Source organism: Dromaius novaehollandiae, chromosome 3 (genome assembly GCF_036370855.1).
Source record: "Dromaius novaehollandiae isolate bDroNov1 chromosome 3, bDroNov1.hap1, whole genome shotgun sequence".
In the NCBI taxonomy this organism is placed as follows: Eukaryota; Metazoa; Chordata; class Aves; order Casuariiformes; family Dromaiidae; genus Dromaius; species Dromaius novaehollandiae.
Window position 1 is genome coordinate 81,560,855 of NC_088100.1, and position 26,756 is coordinate 81,587,610.

General features: G+C 43.4%; 2 protein-coding genes across 3 annotated transcripts in view; both read right to left on the bottom strand.

Moving 5' to 3' along the window:
* Positions 1 to 9,010: 9,010 nt before the first annotated feature.
* ACTA1 (actin alpha 1, skeletal muscle) lies at positions 9,011 to 11,426 on the bottom strand. The gene is made up of 7 exons (XM_026117327.2): positions 11,287 to 11,426; positions 11,068 to 11,208; positions 10,602 to 10,926; positions 10,313 to 10,474; positions 9,903 to 10,094; positions 9,598 to 9,779; positions 9,011 to 9,428 (listed from the first exon to the last, which is right to left on the bottom strand). The coding sequence occupies exons 2-7, from the start codon at positions 11,194 to 11,196 to the stop codon at positions 9,285 to 9,287; spliced, it is 1,134 nt and encodes a 377-aa protein (XP_025973112.1). The 5' UTR covers positions 11,197 to 11,208; positions 11,287 to 11,426; the 3' UTR covers positions 9,011 to 9,284.
* A 4,258-nt stretch (positions 11,427 to 15,684) lies between these two features.
* Positions 15,685 to 26,756, bottom strand: part of NUP133 (nucleoporin 133) — a 38,186-nt gene continuing 27,114 nt past the window's right edge. For both annotated transcript variants that reach the window (XM_026117265.2, XM_026117266.2), the window contains exons 22-26: positions 26,070 to 26,188; positions 24,507 to 24,587; positions 19,439 to 19,503; positions 16,974 to 17,062; positions 15,685 to 15,940 (exon numbers count right to left, since the gene is read on the bottom strand). In XM_026117265.2, coding sequence (XP_025973050.1) covers positions 15,804 to 15,940; positions 16,974 to 17,062; positions 19,439 to 19,503; positions 24,507 to 24,587; positions 26,070 to 26,188 — 491 coding nt within the window. In that variant the 3' untranslated portion in view covers positions 15,685 to 15,803. The remainder of the gene's footprint in view (positions 15,941 to 16,973; positions 17,063 to 19,438; positions 19,504 to 24,506; positions 24,588 to 26,069; positions 26,189 to 26,756) is intronic.

The window sequence follows — 26,756 nt, forward strand, 5'->3', positions numbered from 1 at the left end:
TCCCTCGTTCAGCCCTGGCCGCTCTTTTTTACATTCACAGACTGAGAAGTGACTGACAGGTGAAAAGATGATCACGTATGCAACCAAACCACTCTTAAAAAAATCTCTTTGAACGCCTTTGTGCCTCTTTGCCCTTTGGCTCTGGAGAGCAGACAGATGCAGCAGTCTGGGGCTCTCCCTTTTTTCGTTTAGCAGCGCCCGCCTTCACTGTGGTCCCCCAGCACAATCTTCACTGCGATTTGTGCATCCCTCCCTAGGAATCAAGGACAGCTTCTTCACTTAATCAGGTGTGAACGCAGCATAAATAAGGCACTGCTTTTAAATACAGCAGCTCATTTTAGTTGGATTATTCTGTACTCCTGTGGAGGTAATGTTCTCCTTCACGTCGCCAAGAAAACTCGCAGAAGCCTGGTAAAAACACAGGAATACTCTAAAGCAGAAATAATCCATAGCATCCCAGTGGATGGGAAATGTTTTCCTGGTATCTGGTGGAACAACTACAATGATGGGCATCCAACAAATGTCACAGAGAAATAGTCCTTTCATTCATTGAATTCTAAAATTCTCCTTGTGTTTGCATTGCTAAATTCTCCTTGCTGGAGAAAACATTTACTCCCACTTCATTAAGATTTCCCCTCAAAAGAGGTATAAAAATATTTAAATAAAAATACTTTGGGTTGATCCAAAGAACATATAATGACCTAGAAATTTCCTCTGGAAGGACAACCATAAAAGCCTAGTATTTGCTGAAAGTTGATTTAAAAGAAATCATGCTAAATGCACATGCCATCTCAAAGCTTTGATTTATTTTGATTTATTTTGATTTTTTTAATCCAAAAAGCTTTCCCAAAAATTCAGTTTTTTCACACAAGTATTTAGATTTTCATCCCCGGTCACCTTTTTCCTTTAGTCTGCATTTCTCTCTGAGGCTAAATTATAAATGTATGGTCATCTCACGTCGCAGTCACCTTCCTTCTGGTTGGTCGCCTGCTTTCCCTTCCAAACCCAACTCTGACTCTGCTTGTTCTTCTGCGAAAACAGGAATCAGAGAAACGGCTGGGAAAGTGCCTACCACCGTATGAAGCACAGCATCGTATTCTCAAAACCTAGGCAAGACCTGAGAATGAGCTGCCTTTGAGTGAAGACCTCAAAGGAATACCTGCAGATTCCTCCTTCCTTCTGAGGAAACGCCACTCCAACACCTACAGCACTGTGATGCTGGAGGTTGCATTTAATAAATTAAAAAAAAAAACACACACAACTCCCGGCAGGGCGCAGGGAGCCTCCTCTGCAGGGAGAGCGAGGATGGCTCCAGGGACCCTGTGCCAGAGGCAGACACAGATGTGGTGTCCGAGGGGCTTTTGCAGCATGCCATTTCCTAACACGCTCTTGGTTCGAGCGAACCCTTGCTCTGCTCTTCTTTGCCCTCCTCACGCCCACTAGGCTCACAGAGAAACCTCTTCCCACTGAAGCCGGCAACATGGCTTTCCTGGGCTTCCCAGGGAAGGGTTTCCCTGTTCAGAAGTCAAATAACGCCTTAGCTCTGCTCTTCCAAAGGCAAATTCTCGCAGTGATTTGCTGTGCCCTTTCTAATTTCACTTACTCTTCCAAATTATTCCCTCCGTTCCATAGTGTGCCACCGGAATCCCTTCCGCAATTGGGAATGCTTATTTAACGAGTCAGATATAGCAAGGCATGAATTTATAAATAGAGAGGGGCATGGCTGGGGACTGTGCAACGTGACTCACAGGTCAAACTGCCAGTGAAGAACTTATCAGACATTCACTTTAAATATTCATTTTGCAATACCAAACCCTGCTCACAGTTACACTTACCATAGAAAAACGCCATTCCCATATGCAGTCAGTTTATTTATGGTAATTTCTCCAAAACTACTCAGAAGCCACTTACCATCTTGCTGGTCAGAGATAAACCAGGGCTTGAAAGAAATTACTTCCTCAGAGCCTGCGCCTGCCCTCAGTTCCAGCTCTGTAACTCAGCACCATTTCCAGAGCAAAACAAAACTAATGTAACTGGCAAGACTATCAGGTCCTGCAGTTATGTCATAATACGTTTTCTCCTTAATTACTTCTTTTCCACCAGTGTATCTTATTTATCAAACCTACTACTTCCATGGAATATCTGCAGTCTGGACTTACATCTTATCACTTTAAAATTTTCTTCATCAGCCTTCATTCAGGCTGATTTTTTGACAGAAAATAGAAAAAAAAATAGATATAAGCATGAAATCAACAATAAGAAGCCCAGAGAACAAGCAAAAGATTAAAGACATACAGTTAACAAATTTCAGGAAAAGAAACAGGCAGAGGTTTATTTTTTTTTGTCTTTTACTTCCAGCTGATCATTTCATGGCCTCAAACCATGCCAGGTTCTGGGCTTAACCTTCTTCTTGTTATTGCTTTTATTGCTACAGCTTTACTTCTTAATCCGGGACCTGCTCATGCAAACACTTAAAACTGTAACCTAATTCGTCATCCTCTCAGTGGCTTCAGTGAGGATCACTTGCATGAATCAAGCGAGGGTTTGGATGGACAGCAGAGGGTTCAGACTGGACAAATGCGCTGACACTTTGCTGCAAAAAGTGATAGGCCAAATCTAACCTGGACAGACATTAATAAGTAATACTGAGGGCAGTGTTAATGCAGGACCTCTGGAAGCCTCCTCCATCATTTCTGTGTTGCAGATTATGGCAGAATTGTCCCTTTTCCCCTTACACGGACATCCCTCTGGGTTAAAGGCCTTCACACAGTCGCCATGCCGTAATGCACCCCCTGCCCAGTGCTCCTCGTGCTGAGGGCTGACCCTGCAATTATTTTCCATGTTATTCTTTGCTCTCCCCTCACAGCAACCTACTCCCTCTTTATTTTTAAACAGCAATGCTCATTTAGCAGGTGTGCTCCTCGGGCTGCCTGCAGCGGGGTCTCGGCCTTCACCCAGGGGAGCTGCCACCTGTAAAGCACTGACCATACCTAGACAGAGCATCCCTAGACATCCCTAGACATCCCTGGGCAGAGCAGCACCTGGTTTCTGGATCCTGGTCAGCATCTGACAGGAGTTATGTCAAGCTGTTTCCTCACAAAGGAATGTGTGCACTAGGCACTTAGGGAAAAAAAATCAAGGTGTCAGCAGAGGTTAAGTGCCTCTGCGGGTAGATGGCACCCTTTTGCATTGGACTTTAGATGTTAGCACCAAAATTCCATTTTTTTTTGCTGTCTAAACAGATCGATCTTCTTTATTGTCTGTCATTTAACACCTTACATCTGAACCACAAGGGTTATAATCCCTCATCCATGCAGTCTCAACTAAGATGGGCTGACTTCAGCAGGCTAGTAAAAATAAAGGGACAAGGAAGTAAATCTCAGAACCTAAAATGAATTGCTTTGCTTTTTCCTGAAACATTTATCCCAAGTGAGACTTATGTATTCTCCCTGAGATGAGTGGATTGAATATTTTTGTCCTTCTGAATTTGCCACTTTTACTGGGTTTGAGAAATAACCTCATCTCACAGGGGTTCTGCAGGCTGGGTGCGGAAGAGTTACACATGGGCATAAACACGCTGGCAGGAGGGCAGAAATCGCTTTCCAATGCCACCATTCTGCGTGTGCAGCATGTGCAACCGGGGCCAGTCGCAAGCCCCAGCAACTTCAAATCTTTTGTGGAAAACCTGTCCCGCTGCTCCAGGGGAAGTTTCCTGCAGCTGGAAGGGTTTTGGTTGCTGCAAAGGTGATGGTCTGTCGCAGCAGCCTGCCCTGTCCTTCATGGCGCAGTCTCTGCTGTGCGGTATTTCAGGTCCCTGGTGCAAACTGCCTGAGAAAAGGGCAGTGCAGGTGCTTGGCAGTGCTGCGGGCCCTCTCTGGGGACTAAGGGATGAGAGATGCAGCCATAGATGCCCAGGGCTCTCCGTGGCTACTGCAGCCTCCGGGTTGTGGCTGCACTTGGAAAACATTCAGATTTCAAGACTTTCACTGGTATGTGAGCCAGGAAACTGGACTGCCTGACTTTCAGAGCTAAATTTATGATTGCAAGTATTTTACATTCTCCAAACACCTTCTACGACAGCATGTCAAAACCCTTCCTGAACAGTAACTATTCCTCATTATCTTCCTTTGCAACAGAAAATAGAAAAGCCACTTTGCTGGTAACAGCCTGAGGCACAAGTGTTGACTTGCTCATGGTCACAGAGGAGAAAATAGTGATGGACTTGGGATGGGAAAGGAAAAAAGGAAAAGGAAACTGACTCCTTAACGCTCTGCTCATCTCCTGTGGTCATAGAAATGTAGTATATCACCCTCAGCAGCACCGCTTTGATTATGTCGAAATAATACTTTCACTGTTTCCAAATGGTTGGGGATTGGGAGTCTGGGAGTTTTCTGTTTTTTTCCTTTTTTTTTTTGAGACAGTCTTCAACAAAATGTCACAAAGTTTATTATTAAAATCAAGGCTTGGGGAGGCAGTTTCAAGGTCAAAGAAAAATCTTTGTGTCCTGTTCTACAACTTTTTGAAAAGTGCCTCAATCCCTCAAAAATCAGTCCAAAAACGCCTAATGACAAGGAAGCTCCCGGCCCAGGTCGCACTTCGTTTTACCACCGGTTCATATTGCAGGGCCTTCGGGTCTCCCTGCCTCCTCCCTTGGCTGCAGCCCCCAGGCAAGCCGCTTATCGCGGTGACGCCGCTCTCCACCCCAGCAAGCACTGTGTTGTTCAGGCCCCGCGCCCCTGTTACTTTAACCATGCTTTGGGATCATGGTTACTGAAGGGAATCCAAAATCATACAGAAGTAGAGTGCAGATTGCCTTGGAAACCTCACTGGCTCCTTTTGGGCTGGTCTGCTTTGGGCTTCCTCCTGCCTGCACGTCCCGCACCCCTCCTCTCTGGACAGCCACGGAGCCACGCTGGCTCCCTCGGGCTCGGCCGCGGCGGCCGGCGCTGTCCTAGCCAAGCGCAGCAAGTTCCCTAGGCTCAGCGCTGGCCACCGTCCACAGCAGCGCCAACTAACTTGGTTTTGCAGTTGCATAGGTCGGGCGGCAATCACACTCCTGCTGCCTCAGTAAAATAGTATTTGACCTATTTTTCCTATTTTTTACCTCTGTAGTATTTTACCTGTTCTTCCTATTCTGTATTTCCTGCTTTTCCTATTCCAACCTAAGCGGACGCTAGCCGCACGGACGAGCTGTGCGGATGCGGCCTCCTGTGGGGTGGCAGCGCCTGCCCCCGTGGCAGAGTCCCTGCCACGTGGCGCCGAAGGACACGGCGGGGGGGCCGGGAGCCCTGAGCCCGGGCCTGGCGTCCGGCGTGAAACCAGATGCCTGGTGCCGCCGGCTAAGGTCTGTGCACCTCCCGGCATGCGCCGCGGCCCTCCTGCAAGGCAACGGGACTTCTCAGCTTTAAAGGCTCCGTTTCCCTCCGACGGCGGAGCCGGGAGGGAGTGGGGGGTACCCGGGGTGGGAGGGACGTGCCGGGCAGGAAGCTGCTCCCAGGGATCTATATATACGCCGCTGGCCAGGGGGAGGCTCGTTCCCTGGCTGCCTGCGGCGCTCCCAAAAGCGCCCCAGCAGCTCCCGGGAGAGCGGGCACTTCATGGCCATGGGGAGCTCTGCCGCAGGATATCTGCCAGGGGATCAGGAGGTCGCGCTCCTCCTAAGGCGCCCCTTTTCCAGCCCCAGGAGATGCACCATGGGGACCCATACCACTGAAAAACCATTTTAATTATTTTGGCTCAAACAAGAAAAGAAGAAAAGAAAAACGAATGCCCAAGAGGCAGTGTTCCATTGAGTTATTTTTTTCTGTGGATTAGTTAAATAGAAACAGAAAATATTTGTGTTTCTAGAAAATAAAGTCAAAATGCTAAGGTTTTGAACAAATGTACTTTGAGGGGGTTAAATTTTATGTTTCACTTCCAAAAAAAAAGTCCACAGAATTTGTTGCTTAGGAGCTTCCTGTGAAAAATAACGGCAGTTTCGAAAGTGACCTCTATGCTGTCCCTTCACTAAATCTCATTGAATAAATAACATTGACCAAGTGCCCAAGGGTGATTAATGGCCAAGTGAGCACCCAGTGGCGCTACACCGGTGTCAGGTCTGAGTGAGAGGGCATCCAGGCTCCCCCAGCAAAGCCAAAAGAAGCAAATACTTTCTGTTCCTGCCGTTTGGGAGCCGCAGGAGAGCAGCCCACACAGGTGCCAATTCCCTCGCCCAAGCGGGGAAGGAGCTGTGCCCTTTCATGAGAGGTGGCCCATCTCTCCGCTGGCACATCCTGGGCCATGTTCTGCTCTCTGCAGGACGCAGGCTATCATATTAGTAAAATCTCTTTGAAAATGAAATTTAGAAACTTCCACAGTGGGGTTTTAGAGACCCTCCCTGCATCTTTTCCAGGTTTCTCCTTGTTCTTTCTTCCTAGGTGCAGACATATCCTGCATCCTTCCCTCGACCATTTCACTCCTCTGTGGTCAGATTTATGCCTTTTATTTGTGTTTTTTTTCTCAAACCGGAGTGCACGGCTCCTGTTGACCCTTCACTTCCCACAGCGGTGCTCTTCCGATGGAGACAGGCTGCCTGGGGGTGCCCAAAAGGGAGTGAACCGGCAGAGCCCACGTGCATTAATGCCCGTACGTGGGTCCCTGGTGGGGGCATCTCACTGCCCTCGCTCACAGAAAGGCAGCTATGGGAAGCGGGACTTGCAGAGGCTCCACGCATCAAGGCGCAGGCAGGGCACCATTGCCGTTTATTTGCATGGTCCTCCAAAGGGTCCCTTAGCTCCTGGGGTTGCCCACAGGTATGAGATTGCACTGACGGGCAGTGGGCTGCATTCAAGGATTTTAAGGCAAAACCAAACAATTATAGTTGTCTTGCCTGACTCCCTGCATTGCACAACCTTTAGGTCTCCGCTTAGTAAATTCAAGGCTTCAAGTGCCTGCCTGAAAACAAAAATAGTTGTGCTCTGCAGACTTTACTGAGGTAAAATAATCATTTTAATCGAACATTTTACTACAATTCCTTCTGAGCCATGTTTTGTTTGTGGTTATTATCCAAAGAAGCAGGGAGGGCAATGAAATTCTCAGGAAATGCACAAACCCAGATGGAGGTACACCAGTGAAATTTCCCAAACACCTGCCCAACACCAGGACTCATGAACCATGGCTAAACTCGACTTATCTATTTCCAGATAATCTTTATTTTCCAAAAGCCCTGACTCCAAATAAAAGACTAATTTCAGGTTAAATGTTTTGTTTTGAAATTAAAATCTGAACTCAATTACATGCCAAGGATATGTATTTCAGGTATAATCAAAAATTAGTTGTATCTCAGGTCATTGATTCAGCAATCAAAGCAACAAATCAATTATTTTTTCAGCTGTAAAACTGCACTTTTTGGCTCTTAACTTCGATGGGAACAAATTGTGGTTTTAGGACCCTAACTCTAAGCACACAAAAACTGAGTCTGTGTGTGGTTACCCCACAGCAAGCAGCATCTTATCCAAAGGCTGCTTTTCTAACTTAACTGTTATCTGCACTTTTAAAACAGCCTTTTACTCTAATAACAGAAGCTGGTCCTAAAATCCATCTCATAACACCACTTAAGCCATGATTGAACCCTAGACTGGGGGTCAAGTACGCAGGCCTTTACATCCGTTAAGCATCTCCCCAAATCCCAGCAAAGAGCTGTTTGTTTAAATATATGTCACTGCACAAGAACTGATATGTACAGGAAGTAAAAGGTCATGAACTATCTTCTGTTTGATTTTTTAAGAAGGAAATGTGCCCCTGCCTTCCCCATTCCTGCTGTTCGGAGCGAGATCTCGGCTCGGGAGCTCCTGGGGCTGCTCCAGGGACCTCCTTGCCCGCAGGTCCCAGCGAGGGATCAGGTCAGCTCCTTCTGTAGCCTTTTCCTTCAGGATTGGGCTACAGGGTTTATTCATGTACCAGTCACAATGCTAAAAAAGTGGGCCCTTAACCAAGTCGCAGCAGAGCAAAACCCTTCCTGGGCTGGAAGTTCAGCTGAAATGCATCGTTTTTGCAGCACTTCCAGCTCCCAGAGCAATAGGAGCCTGGAAAAACAGCCCAAAACTCAAGCACCGCCTTCCTACCTGGACCCACTGCTCCGAGAGGAGTCCTTCTCCGAGGGCTGCCGGCCCCTCGGCATGCACCAGTCCCGGGGGGCCACACCAAGCCTGGTGCCTGGCAGGGCTTCGGGGCAGCTCCTGGTAGCAGAGCAGGAGGCAAGAGAGAGGGGAGGTGCTGGGGGCAGCTCCCCAACCTCCCTCCCCACTGCGCCCCTTCAGATGGAAGAAGGGCAAGCCAATGCCTGCGGCAAGTGGAAGCCCCCCAGATTTTCCTCCAGGGCACACAGGAGTCTCTGTGTGAAGTGTCTGGCTTGGGCTGGGCTGGTTTGGGAGGGTGGCTGGCAAGGGCGAGTGTGTCAGGCGGGGTGAGGAAGTGGCCCCAGGTGCCCTCGGCCCCACAGGGACAGGGTGAGCACAGGCAGGTTTCCCATAAGCGGAGTGGAAAGCTCTTTAACCTGCACTTGCCCCATGCCCTCGGCCCCAGCCCTGCCTCTGTCCATCAGGGCTTGGTGCTGCATAGACAGGTCAAGGCTACTTTTTTGGCAGGCTGAGCCAAATAAAATCCTTTGCCAGCCACAGCTGAGGAAGGCTCCAGGTAACCCCTTGCCTGCTGGGCCCAGGGGGAGCGCAGTGCAGAGAGGGGGCACCCACCTTGCAGCAGCATGGTGCCACACCTGGCCCCCCCAGAGCTGCTCACAGCAGGACTGGACCTTCTCCCGCCCCAGCAAGTCGTGCAGAGCTGTTTCCTGCCCTTGATGGGTCCTGCCCCCCTCCCCAGTCCTCCTCTAGGCCCAATCCACCCAGCACACTGCTCCCTGCTCTCACTCCCGCCTACCCTCTCCCTTACATGATGCAAGGGATGCAACACGCTATGTCAGCGAGCAACGTAAAATTCACAGAAGAAACCAAGCAAATGACAACAAACAACTGCATTAGGGGCGTGACAGAATGACTGATGATTTAATGCTTCTTGAAGTTTTTTGTTTCCTTTCACAGGGCATTGGTTTTAAAAACGAACAAAACAAGGTAAAATAAATTAATTTATGTACACTTTACATACATTGTGTCATGTGGAGCTTTGCAGCAACAGTAACCAGAAATCGTTACAAAATAGAAAGTTACATGGCTGTTGCAGGTCCTCAGCAGCCTGCATAGTACAAGGTTGTCATCCTGAGCATGGTTGGCAAAATGATCATGTAAACATGTTTAGAAGCATTTACGGTGGACAATGGACGGGCCAGCTTCATCGTATTCCTGCTTTGTGATCCACATCTGCTGGAAGGTAGACAGGGAGGCCAGGATGGAGCCACCAATCCAGACAGAGTACTTGCGCTCAGGTGGGGCAATGATCTAGAGGAAACCAAGAGAGAGCAGAGATCAGTAAAAAAAAGCACCTATTGCAGGCAACAGGCACTGCCTTTTCTTAGGGGTGTGCACAGCCCCACCTGCTGTCTACAGGAGGGGAAAAGAGGGATATCCCTGGAGGTGTGTGTCCAGGTCTTTTATGTTCTAGCTTTACCTTGATCTTCATTGTGCTGGGGGCCAGGGCTGTGATCTCCTTCTGCATGCGGTCAGCAATACCTGGGTACATGGTGGTACCCCCAGACATGACGTTGTTGGCATACAGATCCTTCCTGATGTCAATGTCGCACTTCATGATGCTGTTGTAGGTGGTCTCATGGATCCCTGCGGACTCCATACCTGGTGGCAGGGGAGGGGAGAAAGGCAGGCACGAGTTAAGCACCAAGTGAGAGCTCTGCGGCAAGACTCAGGAGGGGGGGAAGAGCTGTTAAGAGAGGAGAGAGGGGAGGGTGGGGCACACACCAATGAAGGAAGGCTGGAAGAGGGTTTCTGGGCAGCGGAAACGTTCATTGCCGATGGTGATAACCTGCCCATCGGGCAGCTCGTAGCTTTTTTCCAGGGAGGAGGAAGAGGCAGCGGTGGCCATCTCGTTCTCAAAGTCCAGCGCCACATAGCACAGCTTCTCCTTGATGTCACGGACAATCTCACGTTCAGCTGTCAAGGGAGAGCAAAGGCATCAGCAATTGCAAGGAGGGAACAGGCGATGCCTGTGTCCCCTCCACAGGTCTGCAGGGACCCCAGTCGTCCCAGCCACATGCGTGTTCCCAGCCAGGAGCACCCTCAGGTCTTGCAAAGGGGGGAGAAGCTGCAGCATCCCTGGGGTGCAGGGGGCATTTGTGGGGGGACACTTGGGGGAAGGGAACAGTGCTTACCTGTGGTAACAAAGGAGTAGCCACGCTCAGTCAGGATCTTCATCAGGTAGTCAGTGAGGTCCCGGCCAGCCAGATCCAAGCGCATGATGGCATGGGGCAGGGCGTACCCTTCATAGATGGGCACGTTGTGTGTCACACCATCACCGGAGTCCAGCACGATACCTGGGGAAGCAAAGAGCATCACCTGAGACACAGCTCACAAATGGCCTTGCACTACAGAGCAGAGCCATAGGGGACCAGTCCTGGGCGCCCCCAGGAGAAGGGTGTCCTGTGGGACACTTGCACTCACCAGTGGTACGGCCGGAGGCGTAGAGGGACAGCACAGCTTGGATGGCCACATACATGGCAGGCACGTTAAAGGTCTCAAACATGATCTGGGTCATCTTCTCACGGTTGGCCTTGGGGTTGAGGGGGGCCTCAGTGAGGAGGGTGGGGTGCTCCTCAGGGGCCACGCGCAGCTCGTTGTAGAAGGTGTGGTGCCAGATCTTCTCCATGTCATCCCAGTTTGTGATGATGCCGTGTTCAATGGGGTACTTCAGGGTCAGGATACCTCTCTTGCTCTGAGCTTCATCCCCTACGTAGGAGTCCTTCTGACCCATACCCACCATGACACCCTGCGGGGGGAGAAAGGGGGGCGCTCAGCAACCTCGGCACGGGGCTCCCGGGTGGGCAGCAGGCTCCGGCCGCACGCAGGGCCGCCGCGGCCAGGGGCCCTGCAGCGAGGGGCGCTGCGGCGAGGGGCAGCCCCAGGGTACCTGGTGGCGGGGGCGGCCCACGATGGAGGGGAACACGGCCCTGGGGGCGTCGTCCCCGGCGAAGCCCGCCTTCACCAGGCCGGAGCCGTTGTCGCACACGAGCGCGGTGGTCTCGTCCTCGTCGCACATGGTGCCGGCGTCCTGCGGGAGACAGAGGGCGCCGGGCTCAGCCGCGGGGCCGAGCGGACCCCGCCGCCTCCCCGCGGGCCCGGCGCTTACCTAGGGCTGGCTGCGGGCTCGGCGCGTCGGGCCGTGGGCAGGGCGGAGCGGCTGCGGCTGCTGGCGGGTGGCTGGGGGGCCGCGGCCCGGCGCGCAGCCTTTTATCGCGGCGGGCGGGCGGCGGCGCCCGGCCCCCAGGAATGCGGCGCCGGCCGTCGCCATATTTGGGCGTCGCGCCCGGCCGCGGCCCCCGGGCCCGGCGCTGCCCAAACAAGGCTCGCCTGGCCGCGGCCCAGGTGAGCCGGGCCGGGCCGTATAAGGCGCGTCTGCGGCGCCCCCCCGGCAGGGCCGCGGCCGGCCGCCAGCCCGCCCGTCCGAAATATCCCCCGGCTCCCGCCGCGCCCGTTAAGGGCAAAGCAGGTGCGCTGGGAGCCGCCGGGCCCCCGGCGGCCGCAGGTCCGGGCGGCGCGGTGCCGCGGGGCAGGGCAGGGCCGGGCCGGGGGTGGCGGCGGTGGCTGCTGTCGGCGCGGCCGTGGGGAGGCGCGTGGGCCTCGGCGGCAGCGGTGTCCCTTGCCCTGAGCTGGAGTCATAGGCCTCGAAAAGAGGCAGAATCCTCACAAATCCTGCCCTTTTCTAGAGGGGTGGGTAAAGGCCGACTCCAGGGGGGAGAGGGGGAGCAACGGCGTAGGTGATGCTTAAGTTGAAGAAAAAAAAAAAAAAAGTAGGTTTTTGTATGCGGTTACATGCAGCACCTTCACAGTCCTTCCAGGTGCGGATGGAATCCGGCTTTATGTTTAGCCCATGTGAAAGCCACAGCTTTACGCACTGAGTTAAGTTACATGCTTTTTGGTTTAGATGACTTAGACATGGAAAATAAGTGTATAGGACAACGATGGTTAAACAAACACTTGAAGAGAAACCTGGGAAGTGTTCATCCCTAGGGCTGTCCTAATCCCCAAAGCCTGGCGCAGAAGCGGATGCTGGTGCACTTACGCGTGCCCCTTACTGGGCTGCTGAGCTCGGCCTGGCTCACAGCGGGGGCATCCTGTGCATGCATCATGGGGGCTCACCCCTTTGAAAAGGAGTGTGGTCTCACAAGCAAGTCATCTCTGAAGAGATGCAGGTACTGTGTCAATAAAGAGGAGCAATTCATTTCCTTCAGCTATGGAAACTTAAGCAGAGATCCCATGTGGGAGACCTGGAAGATCTTACACAGAAATTCTGACTACCAGGGGAAAGAAGAATCAAAGTGAGGAGGTAACACAAGTAGGTTTGCAGCCTCACCAGCAAGCTGCTGCACATCAACCTTCAAGGCTTTCTCTGAAGGCACAACTGGCCAAGGGCAAACCCTTTTGAAATTTGGCAAAAGGAAGTCTGGAGAGGAGGAAGAAGAAATATTAAACCAGAAGCATTCGTGCCCCTAGGGATCTCTTGAAAGAGAAGGCATTTCAGTAACTGCATTTCCTTCACTGCAAGGCACAGCAGAATGGTCAACAGAGAAGCAGACGGCTCCACTTCTGATACTTTATTTCTGGATCCCCTAGTTTGGCTGCATCCAGCATCCCCCTTCACCTCTGGCTGCTCCCTATTTTGTTCTGCTGTAGATTTCCATTTCCTGTCTTGTTACTGTATTAGAGCACACTGGGGATAAAATATGCTATTTTCTCATACTAGTCTTCAACTTCTTATCTTATTCTTCAAGTCTGTTATCTCCAACTGATAGTACAGAAATTGAAAGCCTGAAAGCACTTAAAGGAATCACAGCCATCAAATATGTGTGCAGAACTGTAATGCTCAGCCATGGAGGCTAAAACACGGTTGTGTTGGTCAGATGCTGAACTTGAAATCAAGTTATAACAGAAATCCTGCCTGAAACATTAACATCACTGAGAAACATTCTTAATGATCCTTCAGTGAAACCTGACCCAAGAATGGGTCTATTCTGTCCCTTCACTTTCTTTAAATTCTCTCTCTACTCAAATACAGCAAAATGCCTGATGGCAATGTTAATTTCTTACAGTTCAGGTAGCTCTGATATTAAACCATACTCACTAAATCAATTTGATTTTGGTGTTAAGTCACAAAGCAATTGAAACTAGTTTCCAAAAGAGAGCGGGTCACAACAAAAATCTTTTCTGAAATTTGTCACAAATCACAATTTCTAAACTTTCCTGCTGCTCTAATGACAGTTGAGTATAGACATGTGGACATTTTGTATATTTTGAATTAATGAGAAAATAAATAGTTAAGAAACATACACCACCTTATTCAAAAGTAGCTATCTATGTTCCTTAAACTATTTAACTGAAAACTGGGTTTATTTTTTTTCTCTGAAACCAGCACTAATTTTACTGTATTTGTTACACTTGGAAACAACTCAGATTATACTACTGTATGATCTTTGATATGTAAATGAAGGCATCTTTGCCATGTAGTAATCTGAGAAGACAGCTCTGTAAAAAGAACAGCTTGTTACATAATGAAATAAATAATGCGTGAAGAGGAATAGCCCAAAATCTCAACCTTTTCAAGCCTCATAACAGAATAATGAACTGATTTAATATTTCTAGTACAAGAACGTTTAACGTCAGTTTAGGCATGGAAGTTATTTTAATGAGGTTTTATTTAAGTAAACTCATTGCCTGTAGCCTTCTGTTTTGGCAATAGTCAGATGAAAGGCATTGTACAAATGCCAAGTAGCTCCTAACCCAGCAGCAGAATAAAACAGTAGTAGCGAAAACTACATGGCTGAGTTTCTTGAGAACCTAGAGAAGTCTTTTATACCCCAGGGAAGAAACACATCTGCCAAATAAGCCAGACACCTTGAACTGGATCTATAGTTGAGGATTAACAGAAACACGTACTTCTACAGAAGTTTTCTTTGGCTTACTCTGTCAATCCTGACAGAATATAGGTGGTCAGGTCAGCAGTCTAGGAAGGTGAATTGGAGAGGGGTGAGATATCCCCAGAGTATTTTACTGTGGACAGTCAATTCAAGAGCTTTCTCTTCAACTAAAATTTGAGTGTCCAGTAAAAGTTCAGAAGTGGAACATATTTCAAAGGGTGCCAATGATTTGTTAGATTATTCCTTTCTCCAAAAATGTTAAATTTATCAATCAACTGAAATGACCTTTAAAATCATATTTTAAAAAGGATGTGGAATTCTAGTGCTTTAAATGATTTGTTGAAAGCCACAGCTAGGAGTTATGCCCACACTTCAGTGAGCTATGCAAGATTGCAGACCAGCAAAATTTGCTTCTTAGAACAATCTTAGAAGAGGACTGCTGATGCATTTCTTTCCCTTATTAGTTAGAACCTCTCTAGATAAATCTATTCTTCCAAACATGTTCAGACTCTCAGCCCAGCTTACTGTATTAGTACAGGGAGGAGGGGAAGAAACGGAAGGGGAGCTGTGCTTTTAAAACTGGAAACTGGATTCTCTTCAACCAATTTAACTTCTGACCTTCTCAGCTGTTGGATCAAGTTATTGCAGCAGGCATGCAGCCAGACAAATAAAACATAAGGGCATGCAAGTTGTTCTGTATTTGCTCTCTGGCTATTGAGCTACTTGCAGAAGAAAGGTGCAGCTTGTCAGATTAAAGTAACCAAATTTTAGATTAAAATCTACCGCTCTCAGAATAATTGGAATTGAAAAATTACATGGATATTTTTTACCACCAAGTTAGAGATAACTAACTGGGACAGGGGAATCAGTAGCATCATCTAGTAAAGAGTGAGTCACCAAGTAAGGAAGATCATGCTGGATTCCCACTTTGATAACTGCTTTCTAGGTTTCCTGTGAGCCTAAGTTCAAGCAGTTACTGTGAGTGACTGCATGGTGAGCTCTCAACTCTCACTGTTTTAGCTGTGCTCTAAAAATCTGGATATAATTTATATGAAAGCTACAGATGGAGAAAATAGTTAACATGCATTGAAAAGGTAAGTATAAACCGAAAGAATGGTGGACCACAGAACTTTGAATAAGAACTGAGCTTTCTTCCTACCTGCCACTGACAAGCCGAGCAACTAATGACAAGCCGATTATCCTTTTGTGCCAGTCTTCTTTAACACAAAGTTGAATTTACCTAGCTACTTCAAACTAGGTGTTATATCAGTGCAAAGCATACAAAAAACCTTGAGAATATTTTATAGATTGTTTCCTAAATAAGGTGAACAGTCATGCAGCCTGCATGTTTTCAAGTATGTCCTTCTGTGAAGAAGAACAGTGAACTGAGAGCAAAAGTTTTGCCTTCTTCAGTGGGTCCCATGTTTCACCCTTTGTATCTGTGCATCTTTAGCCCTCCCTAATGTTAAATGAAGATATAAAAAGAAACAGAAAGTTTACAAAGGTACAGAAAATGAAAAAACTTTATTTTTCTTTAGCCTGAAAACAGAACACCACTACCCACCACCCCACGAGTGCAGTGAAATGTTTATAAACTGTCAAGACCAGGCATATTACTATATATAAACTTTATTGCAAAGTTTTAACAAAATAAGAACAGAATTTTAAAAAGTATACATGAATTTTACAATCCTTTAGAAAAAAATATTTAAAAAAAGAATAGTGAGATTCATCATGCTTGTCCCTGAACGTAGAGTTCATAGTTTGCCTTTAACACAAATTCGAAGTAAGGATTCGATTTCAAGTTGCCAAGTTCATCCGCTTGCAGCAAGTCCTTCACTTCTGGCAAATATTCACTTAACTGAACTCCTACAATACAAAACCTTTCATTATAGAACTGAAAGTATTTCACTTAGAAAAGATCTCAACTGCTAATGCAAACACCTGCTTTATGCAAAAAAAAAAAAAAAAAAAAGTATTCTGCAAAACTAGGAGTCAAAATTCAAGATTCAAATACTTCCTACCAAAATAGAGCTTCTCATAATGATTTTAAAGTCACTGTGAATTCTATTATTAAACCTAAGAAATCCTTAAACCTAAAATACTTAAAACTAAAATCCAAGTCACATAGCACTTTGGGGAGAGAAGGGAAAAAAAAAAAAGTCAAGAAACAAATACTCCTACAAATACTCCAAAACGGGTTGCAACATTTCAGTCTGTGCTGTGAGAATCTTACAAAAGGAAAGAAACTGATAGGATTGAAAATACAAAACTAGAACTGTTTTGAAGAACACTTGTAACATGGAACCTTCTCAACTCTGGAAAAAAAGAGCATATAGTAATATTAAAACTGAATTTCTTTGAGTCTAATCTACTTATAATTTTTTTCAGAATCTGTAACTTTCATGGCTGTAACTTGCCTTGGTCCATTTTAATTTAATGGAGGTTTTATTTTGTTTCAACTTTTTCTTTTTTTTGGGGGGGGGGGGGGAGAGGCAGGGAAGAACAGTTGAGCTAAATTACATTAAGCTCTTCTGAGTGATGGACCATTACATCTTCATCCTTTATTTTACAGATTATATGCATTTAATTCCAGAAGACCCTTTATTTTGTGATAACGAACTACTAAAAAGCTGATTTCTGCCCTACTGACCAAATAATTTGAGGATACTGAGATTATAATCAAGGAACCTGCTAGTCTCTCATCTCCTTATCACTTCACAGAGATAGAATTAGTTTCCTTATGATTGTAATTACCTACTGGATTGCACGTGGAAGTTTTATTATTCTCAGAAATTATTGAACCTCCATCTCTTCTTAGGTACTTACTGTTTATTTTAAGCATCTTTAAAAATAAACTATACAATTTCAAGAAGTTCACTTAAATATAAGTATATTTTACCTTCTTTCAAGAGTTTTTGTAATATTTTCACAAATATACTATCTTTAGATGCTTCAATTGGATCATCTTTACCTTCTGAATTGGACCACCTGCAAGTCACAGAATAAATTGTGAAAACAGTTGAGCAGATGAAATAAAATGCAACACTAACAAACAATACATAGGAAATTTGATAAATTATCCAAGACAGTTAATAAATGTTCATACAGAAAGTGTTGTATACTTGCCTACAGCTCAAAGCAAGAGGTTTTTCTATCCTGTGTTAGTTATTCTTTATTTCAAAGGTAAAACTGTAACAAATTTGCACTACTATAATGTAATCTAGTTAGGAGGATAATAGAAATGCTTCCTGTCTTCTAAACTGTAAAAGCAAACATTACTTATTTCTCTGATAAAAGCAGAAGTATTACCTGTTAAGATAAAAACTACCCTCAACAATTATTTCCATCATCTCACAATCATTAAAAATTTATCTCTTAGTACAATAAAGCAGAACAGGTTATTTGCCAACAAGTTTGCAAAATGAGAAAAGGAGTGGGAAAGAAAAAAAGCTGAAAAGTGTCATTTGCAAGCCTGTAACAACACACACAAAAACTATTTTCTGAGTCTCATTTGTGATTAAACATGAAGGTGAACATTTGTGAATGCAAGTCTCATGTGTGATAAGATAAGAAAACCCCAAACAGATTTTTGTAAGAGAAAGGTAATTTTAAATGAGAATTCTTCATCTTTGCAGAGCTTTATATGGAATGGTTTTAGATCAATAGCAACCTAACTTTCTTTGCTGTGGTTCTGACCTCTCAGTTGTTAATGTCCCCTGTTCCACGTGTTAAACTGCCAGACAAAAAGAGCTCTCATGTCAGTTCCCAAACCAGCAACACTCATTTGGCCAGTGGAACATGGTTGCAACAGATCTGTACCTGGCTCCCAGCAGCTATACTGACAAATCCTCTGTACGTCACTGAGACCATAGTTTCACCCTGGGTGTCAGTTTGACTCCAAAACTTCCCAGATTTCATCTTTGATTCTACTGGGAAGAGTCTGAGGAAGATGGAAGTGGAGTGGAGTGCCTCCTCCTAGGCACAGAGGAGGCGGACAGCGAGGACGGCTACCAGAACGCCTGCAGCATGCTCAGCAAGGTTTGCCGTTCTGCTCAAGAATCTCACTGCCGTCTTCAGCTACAGAACAGATGCCACCCTTAAAAAATGGTACTATGATATGTCAAATGCTTTATTTTGCACATAGATGGATGCTAACACTACTTTTTTTGAAATAGATCTCAACCTCTTTGTAACAGAGCCTGCTGGACTAGAAGCTCAACTGGAAGATCAAGTTTTCTAAACACTATTCCACGCAAAGGTGATTTGAATTTGCATCTGCTTAGCTAGTGGAGTGGGCAAATTCATGTCAGCAATATATGTACGTGATTTTAAAGGTTTAAATATTGTTTCCAATATGCTGTTCCTGGCCCAGTTCCAAGGCATAAACAAACTGCTAGACTGGTACCATGTAGGAGCTCTGGAATCCTCCATCCTGAATAGGTAAAGAAGAAGCCACTTAGAATAAACTTGTTTCTGCATAATTTTATGTCAGAGGTGACTAACTCAGTAACACAATTAGGAATTTGTTTTCTGCAGACCACTGTCCTTTGGAATCTATCCTGTGTGTAAGTGTGAATACAAATGCTACTTATTTCCATTTTCACCACAAAAGACAGTGCATTTGGCATGTATTCTCATCTCATTCCTTAGGTTCTGTTGGAACAGGGATGGGATTTAGAAAATCTAGCTGAAAATTAGTAAGGAAGAGGAGGGAATCATTTAAACTGGGAAAGAACAGCAGCACTGCTTGCTGAAAAGATTCATCACACTAATTGGATTCAGCTTGTATTCAGTGTTGAAGATGATCTGGAAGGTGGCTCTTTTAAGCAGTATATAAAGCTTTGATCTCTTACAATCAATAATGTAGCTTTAACTCAGAAAAGAGGCATGAAGTTGTCGAAGTGGTTCAATGGCCAAAATAAGTGACATAACAGTCTGCAGGAGTGACTTTGGCACACGTTGCTCTTAAAAAGCTTCTGTCTTGAGACACATTTAAACCACAACAGTGACTCAGAAGGGTTGCTTCAAAAAGAAAAACAGTTACGGTCATTTCTTTTACCTTACCAAAGGGTACAATAAGAATGAGAGCTGTATGGCTAAATTTCTGTTTCTGACGTGTTGAAAAAGCATAGTAAGTTGCCACTGAGAAAAATGAACAAAGTACTGCAGAAATATCTTTTTGTTGCAGTTTCACTTTACGAAGGAAAGGACACATCCTGATCAGGTACTTTATACTTTACTCATCTTATACTATGAAATCCAGTCTTTTCAATGAGCTGGAGAATAGTACACCAATGCATGATTTTGAAAAAAAGCAACATTGCAAAGAAACCTCCTAGTAATTTATACTAATGCTGGACTTACCCATCTCTTTGGAGAGCCTTGCAGACAATTTTTAGTTTAAGATCGTTTACATCCACTTCCTCATCCTTGAATTCATGTAAGGAGAAGAGACAGGTAATTTTAACATTATTTTTAAAGAAATAATCACCATATCACACTCAGATTACACTGATGAACTAAATTCTTTAGTTACTGAACACTGTTAAACTGTAAGTGATAGTGGTATTATATGATACTTTTATTAAATCACACTTGTGTATTTGATCTGCTAAATATATGTACCAGTGATTAAAGCAATGTTCCAAATGTTAAAGAATTTCAATGCTGACAGTTCCTATTACTTAAAATTGGGCAGTTTCTGCCACCTGATTTTACAGATTAAAAGCTTGGGTCAGATTTTGAATTATTACTTTAGATTTCTACTGCTACCATCCCATCATTTTGCCTGGTTTGGGGAAGCAGGGGGGGAAGGAACAGAGGAAAAAAAAGTCAAACTTGCTATTTGTCCAAATTTTGTTGAAAGACACCAGATTCATTTGTACCAGGCATTCAGCAGCAGTAAGTTTTTCACAGCTTCTGAATTCTGCTTTTGCCTTATCACTTTTACGGCTTTTCAGAAACCAGCAAAGCCAAGTCTCTTTGGGCTTCACTACTCTGTTTACTTTACAATAGTTCTAAGATTTAGTTCTTTAACTAGTGCAATCCACTTTGACATCTTCATAGAAAAAAAGTGCTATAATAGTGCAAAACCAACAATCTTCATGACACATATATACATTTCCAATAATGGTTCAACTTGTCACTTAGTTCCAAGTTGTTCTTCATTACAGTTCTGTTTACTGCACTAAAACTATTTGACGGTTAACGTGGGCCTTGATGAACTCTGCTCTACACACAGTAAGTCAACCGGCAATAAATGTAGATTACTGTTTTCTGTCTTGCTTGTTATACAATCATATAAAAATGTAGATAAGTTAGCAAAAAGAGCAAACATTGCATGTTTGATACACACCATCAACGAGTAGAAGTAAAATAATGACCAGGAGATAGGACTTAACATAGAAAATATTTTAAGAGAGTAAGTCCACTAGAAAACAGAAGAAAATATTCATATTATACCGTTTCAAGAAATGAGATTACAATCAACCTTAAGTTTAAAGAAAAGTATGTCTTATCATAGTTACAGACTGAAAATTGGCTTTAGGGCTGTTAAGGCAATTACTAATAGCCGTGCATCTAATTAAGCAGGTGAGTCAAGTTCAGTACTACATGTTTAGCTTATCTTAACTGCTTCCATCCTTCTGACTTAAAAGCAGCTGTAAATGTATGTAGTAGAGATAGGCTGAACAAAGTAGGAGAATTAACGTAGCCACTACCTTTTTGGTTTTAGTAAGAAAGCCTCTGAAATCCCCATGTAGCCCCATATTCAATAGCCATACTCCCAACAAAAGTTGTTTTGATTCGATCTACGCACAGAATTACACAGAAGGGTGTATCTTAAACAGATTTAACTGGAATTGAAACTATGTTGTATGTAGACAGTCAATGCAGTAAACCTGACTTAGAGAAGTTTAGCTTGTCACTGGGACTAGATCAATATACAGCCAGATTTAAACCATTAGAAGCACATCCACACAAGAATTTGTTGACATTTAAGGCAGTTTTCCTGATCTATTACAGTCTGTATAAAGATGAGCCACACTGTAGTTCAGGTATCCAAGCTTTGCTGAACCTCAGACATAACAGACAGATTTGTGATATCAGGCAAATTATTATTGGCTTTAACATACCCATATGCTGTAACATACTCTAGCAATCACAAAGTAACATTAAGAAATTCTTTCCAAGCCTTGGAAACAGCAAATAATTTACATCTAATCTAATCCTTGTTCTAGCATGTCTTTTGATCAGTGTACAGTGCAACAGATTTACAGAATACGTTACAAATGGGTAAATGAGAACTACAAATTTGTAAACAGAGAAGTCAGTAGGAATACATACAGTTGATGAGAAAAATACAAGAACACTGTTAAAATCAGACTGAACATGTAATAAAAGGATACCTAAAAACCCCAGAAACAGGAAATTTTTTTCTGCGCAGTGTTCTGAGGACCAAAATAACCTACGATAGTCTCATAGAGAGCAACTCATCTGATCAGGTATCATAAAAAGATGGACCAGCCCAGAGAGGAGGTGCAGTCTCCATCCTTGGAGGTTTTCAAGGCCCAACAGGATAAAGCCTTGAGCAACCTTGTCTGACCTCGCAGCTGTCCCTGTTTTGAGCATGGGATAGGATAAGACACCTCATGAGTTATACTATAACTACAATATGGAAGAAAATCCCCAAGTAGGTTTTCAAACATGTCCAAATTGATGACCAGCACTTGAAATATAAGGTAATCAACCAGCTACTTTGATGGAGGATGACATCAAACTCCCTTGGACTGAGCAAGGAAAAATAAAACAAGAGAATTGAAAGAGTATGTATGAACAGTTTCAAATATCCCAAATTCTTCAGAAACTTAAAATTTAATTGGAATGGTCAATTAGGAACAAAGCATAGCTACCACAGAACAAGACCATGCAAATCCCTTTAAAAGGAGTCATGATGATGACAAAAAGAATTAAAGACCAGCTTTCATAACATCTGCACTTATTTTGATGATCCCCCCCCAAAAAAGTAAAAAAGCTAAACACAAGCAAAAACGTTTTCTTAGATGTGTCAATTTGCTTTTTCCTAGAGAAAACATGTCACTCAACTCTGAAAAAACAGCCCTTAAGAGGTGAAACAATGACTAGCAACATTCTCAGAAAGCTGAAGCTACAAAATGATATTGTATAGAATAGAAGAGTGGCAAGGTTTTTGCTAGAGAAAAGCAAGGAAAGATAAAGAACAGCTTAGACATTCTCTAAAAACTGAGACAAAAGCTTCAAGTTCTGAAGCAACAATTTAAAATTGTGATGTGATTTTTAGGACATTCCCAAGACAGGAAGCAGGAAATTACTTTCACCTTCATTTGTACAGCTAACACATATGAGAAAGTAAAACTTGCAAAACAGTGGTCTCAGACTTAGCAAGGGCAAGGAAGTGATTACTTATGTCATCAAGCTGCAAAAGCTTTGAGTACAAGGTCAAAGAAACCTGAGGAAGAAGAAAAGGACTGAACTCAATCCTATAGCTACAGTTCCTATTTTAACAGATGAGCTGATCAGACTCTTCAACCACTGAAGACTATTCATTTCCATTTGAAGACATGGCTCAGGCCTTCAACATCCCCACATACTACAGCTGCAGACCAGCTACCTCAGTCTGTGTGGGGGGAAAGCATATTTTCAAGCACATGAACAAATAAAAATTTATAAAACAGTGCATTGTAGGCAAGTTTTACTTCAATACATGCTAAATGATGACTGAATTCAAAGTTCTTTTCTTGGCAAGGCCAAGCTAATTGGCATGCATTACATGTAAAATACACATCCTAATGTGGGCATTATAAGTATATTAGTAAATACATCTTCAAAAATACACATTTGCCTTAGAATGGGCAGTCCCTTCACTGCGCAGAAAGTTTGAGAAGCTTAGTGTCAGACCCCCTTTTAAGGTATACTGTCAGAAAAAAAGATCATACATATTCTTCTCAGCATATTGAAGTATTACAGCTACTTTAAATGCCCCCTGTAAGAGGCAAGAGAAACCATGAACTCTAGACTTTGGAATTCTAGAAGCAAGAGGACGGGTATTGTCTTTGCACTATCTTTTTGCTAGAGAAAAGCAAGGAAAAATAAAGAACAGCTTAGACATTCTGAAGTCTGTAACTATAATTTTAGCCGTTAAAGGATAACCCTGATTAAATCCTACATATGCAGCTGAACTCATCTCCTCAGAAACATTAGTCTAACGCACCATCTCTAATACGTGCTGAACAGTCCTACTCAAGTTATCAGAGACTTGAAAAACTGACTGAAAAATGCTTTTGAAAACTCACTTTCTTAAAGTGATATTGATTTTCTTCAGTTGTTAAAAAAAATACATAGTTATTTGAGCATTCATGAAATGGGGAGACAAAATTTAAGAGGAAAACTCAGTTAATTTGAGTTAATAACTCAGATAATTAACATACTAAGTACTAATACCTTCTCCTTCCTCAATACACAAAGTATAGCATAGTACTCAACACAAAACAGAAGTAAGCATATTCATGCATAAAGCAAGACTAGTTAATAATAGTAAAGAAACACTATTCATAAGAGAATTAGAGAAAAGGAATGCAAATAAAAACACAGTTTAAAATCAAAACAATCTAAATATTTATAACCATAAAACCAAAATTATTGAAGGCCAACAAAATGGCACAACAGTTTTATACAGCACTACTACAGAGATCTTATCTAGAACTCTTCCACTCAGAACAGCAACAGTTGGGATAATCAGAAAAGAGCTCTCATTTTCAAATGGTAAGGAATACTTTTCAATTCATCCATAACAGAAGTCCGAAGTAATTCTCTGAAAAAGTACAGCTTTAGCTTTTTAGCAAAGATTGCTGTTAATTCAGGTTTGGTGCTCTTCAGAAGTTGATTTATTCATGCTTTGTGGAAAGTTACTCTTGATAAGACACTAGATCATGCAATGAAATAGGATGACAACTCCAAGTTTAAGATAGCAAACCTGTGATTCAGTCCTAATTACACGTTAAAAAACTGGTGACTCTTTATCCCACATTATCTAAGGACACTGAGAGAAACTGCCAATAATGGAGATACAAGAACTGAGCTACTGAGAACAAATGATCTTTATCCTGTTTGGAGAAAGCCTGTAGAAAAGCAAGGCTCCATCAGAAAAACTAGACTATCGATGAGATTTGAAGATAAGGAGTGTCACTTTTCTTAAATCTTCTAAGTCACATTTGGCATCAAGTCTCCAGTGACTTAAAACAAACCAAAAAAACACTAGAGGTTATTTTTACTTACCATACACTAAACTGATAGGATCTTAGCTAACTACAGATGCAGAATCTTACCTTGAATAACCAAAAAGAAATAATCTCTGGATTAGAAATCCTCTCCTACCCCCCCCACCAAACATTCCTACCTCATCAATATATTCCAGTAGATCAAGTGCTTTCTTGAAGTCATACTCGTTGGCCCTTCTGTTCTCATCACATATGTACATCTACAGTATGAAAGATTAAAGTACAGAATTATTTTTAGCCTACAAACTAATGTAATTGATATTGTGGACAACTCACTGTAGGAAGACCACCATGTATTTTCCACTTACATGACCTTCTCATGAAAATATGTCTTGATTCAACTGCAAGTATTTTTATAGTAAGGAATATACTTAACGTTTTAAAGCAGCATTCCACCCACATGACAATGGTCTGTGGACAAATGATATTGGATATAAGGCTGCTAGGTTTCAAATTTAAATGCCATTTAAGGCTGTAACATTCCTGGACTATTGTAGCCAGAGCTCAGTTCCACAAATAAAATGAGCTCTCAGAATTATTTCAGCAATTAAGCTCAGAGCAATAAATAAGCACATGTACTGTCTTTTACCTTCTGAAAACAGACAAGCTAGCTATCAAAAGTTTTAATTTTCCCCCCATAAACTAAATTCTAAATTAGCACTTTAGACCAAAATTAACATGAATGCACTTTTAACTTTTACTTTCCAAGTTTCATTCTTTCATTGTAAGTGGTAAGAACATTGATTTGACAACAGGTATAATTCAAAAGGAAAATTGGCATGGTGCCAGCTGCTTGGAAAGTCTTAAGTGACACTTCCTCCTCTTCCTTATTCCCACAGATAGCCTCACTTAAAGATACAGGCAATGACTTCAGAATCTGCTGACTTCAAGTGCTATACTAAGAGAATGGGGAGAATCTAACAAGTGTGCTAGCAGCTTCTGCTTTTTAGAAGATTACAAAAAGTAATGAGTTGCAAATCTGACACCTTTAACAGGATCTGGTTTGTTTTACAATATACTGCTGTCACTCATCCCTCTAGTATTTTGTGTGCATGCGCTGGATGGTAAAAATATGCTGCTGGCTAGGCAGAAATAATAAGGCTACTTGTTCCCAGCTACCACCAGAAAAGGGTGCAGAGGGTAATTCAGCTCTAATATTGATTCCAGAATTGGAGGGTTTTGTTTTGTTTGTTGCTGCTGTTTTTAAGAAGTAAAAAAACATTGTCTGGACACTCAGTGCAGCAGGTGACCAAATGCCCTTTCCTGCTTCTAACTCTATTTTTCTACACTGCAGCATCTTTCTCCAGTAAAGTGTAATTCTTTGTTCCTTCTGCCTTCCAAGCTCTGCCCTACTCAGGATATTACAGAAGATAAAAATTTTTCCATATCCAAAGCTAGCTTAAACTAGTAATTCAGCTTTGATCTGATTGGCTTCTACTCACAGCAGCGCTCTAAAACTTCTCAACAAGGAAGAGATATTCTGAACTGAAAACAGCATTCTGAAGTTTGCTGTTGGTAGAAGCTAAGGAAAGATAAGCAAATTCATACCTTAGATCTTTAGGCACTTAGCAAGTCAGATAAAAGACAGAAACAGCTGTGATCATCTCATTGATTTTATCGCATTGAGCTAGAAAATATAACTGAACTTTACCTGTGCAATGAAGGGAACATGCGGTACTTACATCAATGAGCTGAGGTGCAGACAACACTGGCATATCATTAAGGTTCAGCTGTTTCTCTACCAGTAATTGTTCAGGAAGGGTCTCCTGATGCAACAGAAAACGCTCCTGTTCTGATATTTCTTGCAGTAATTTAAGGAGATGAATGTTTCATGTTATTAAAAATGTAGTAATAAATTCTATGGTACAGTAATAGCTGAAAAGTCACAATATTATTCAGGTCTACAAATACTTGTTATAAAGCATTTTATTTATATGCTTTATCATGTATGTTAATAAAGCACAGAAATACTTTCATTGCAATAGCATCATCTTTGCTAACTAGTTCATTTTCCATTTTCACACCATACACTGGGAACCTGAATGAAAATAGGGTTTAATGCAGAATGATAACTTTTCTTTAGTTCATCAAAATCACAGAATAAATACGTAAAAGCTGGGGGGCAGCTGTGGCGCTATGCATGAAAGGCAAGCTGGACATGATTTCTAGGAACTACCACTTTTTGACTGAAGACCTGTGCCATGGGTCTGCTCTATCACATGAATCATTCCATTTTTGATTGTCCCTCCCCCCCCTCCCCCCCCAATATAACCTGCTTCTGTTATTGGGCTGAAATAAAATCAAAATGGAATAACTTTCGCCACAACTTTATGTGAGCTAACATTTTTTCCAGTTCTTTTTGTGGAAAA

What these genes read in the sequence shown, in the direction of transcription:
- ACTA1 (XM_026117327.2), bottom strand. Translation starts at nt 11,196, where the DNA reads ATGTGCGACGAGGACGAGACCACCGCGCTCGTGTGCGACAACGGCTCC. An exon ending in CGCCTCCGGCCGTACCACTG is followed by an intron (nt 10,475 to 10,601) that starts GTGAGTGCAAGT and finishes TTGCTTCCCCAG; the next exon opens with GTATCGTGCTGGACTCCGGT. An exon ending in CCAGCACAATGAAGATCAAG is followed by an intron (nt 9,429 to 9,597) that starts GTAAAGCTAGAA and finishes GGTTTCCTCTAG; the next exon opens with ATCATTGCCCCACCTGAGCG.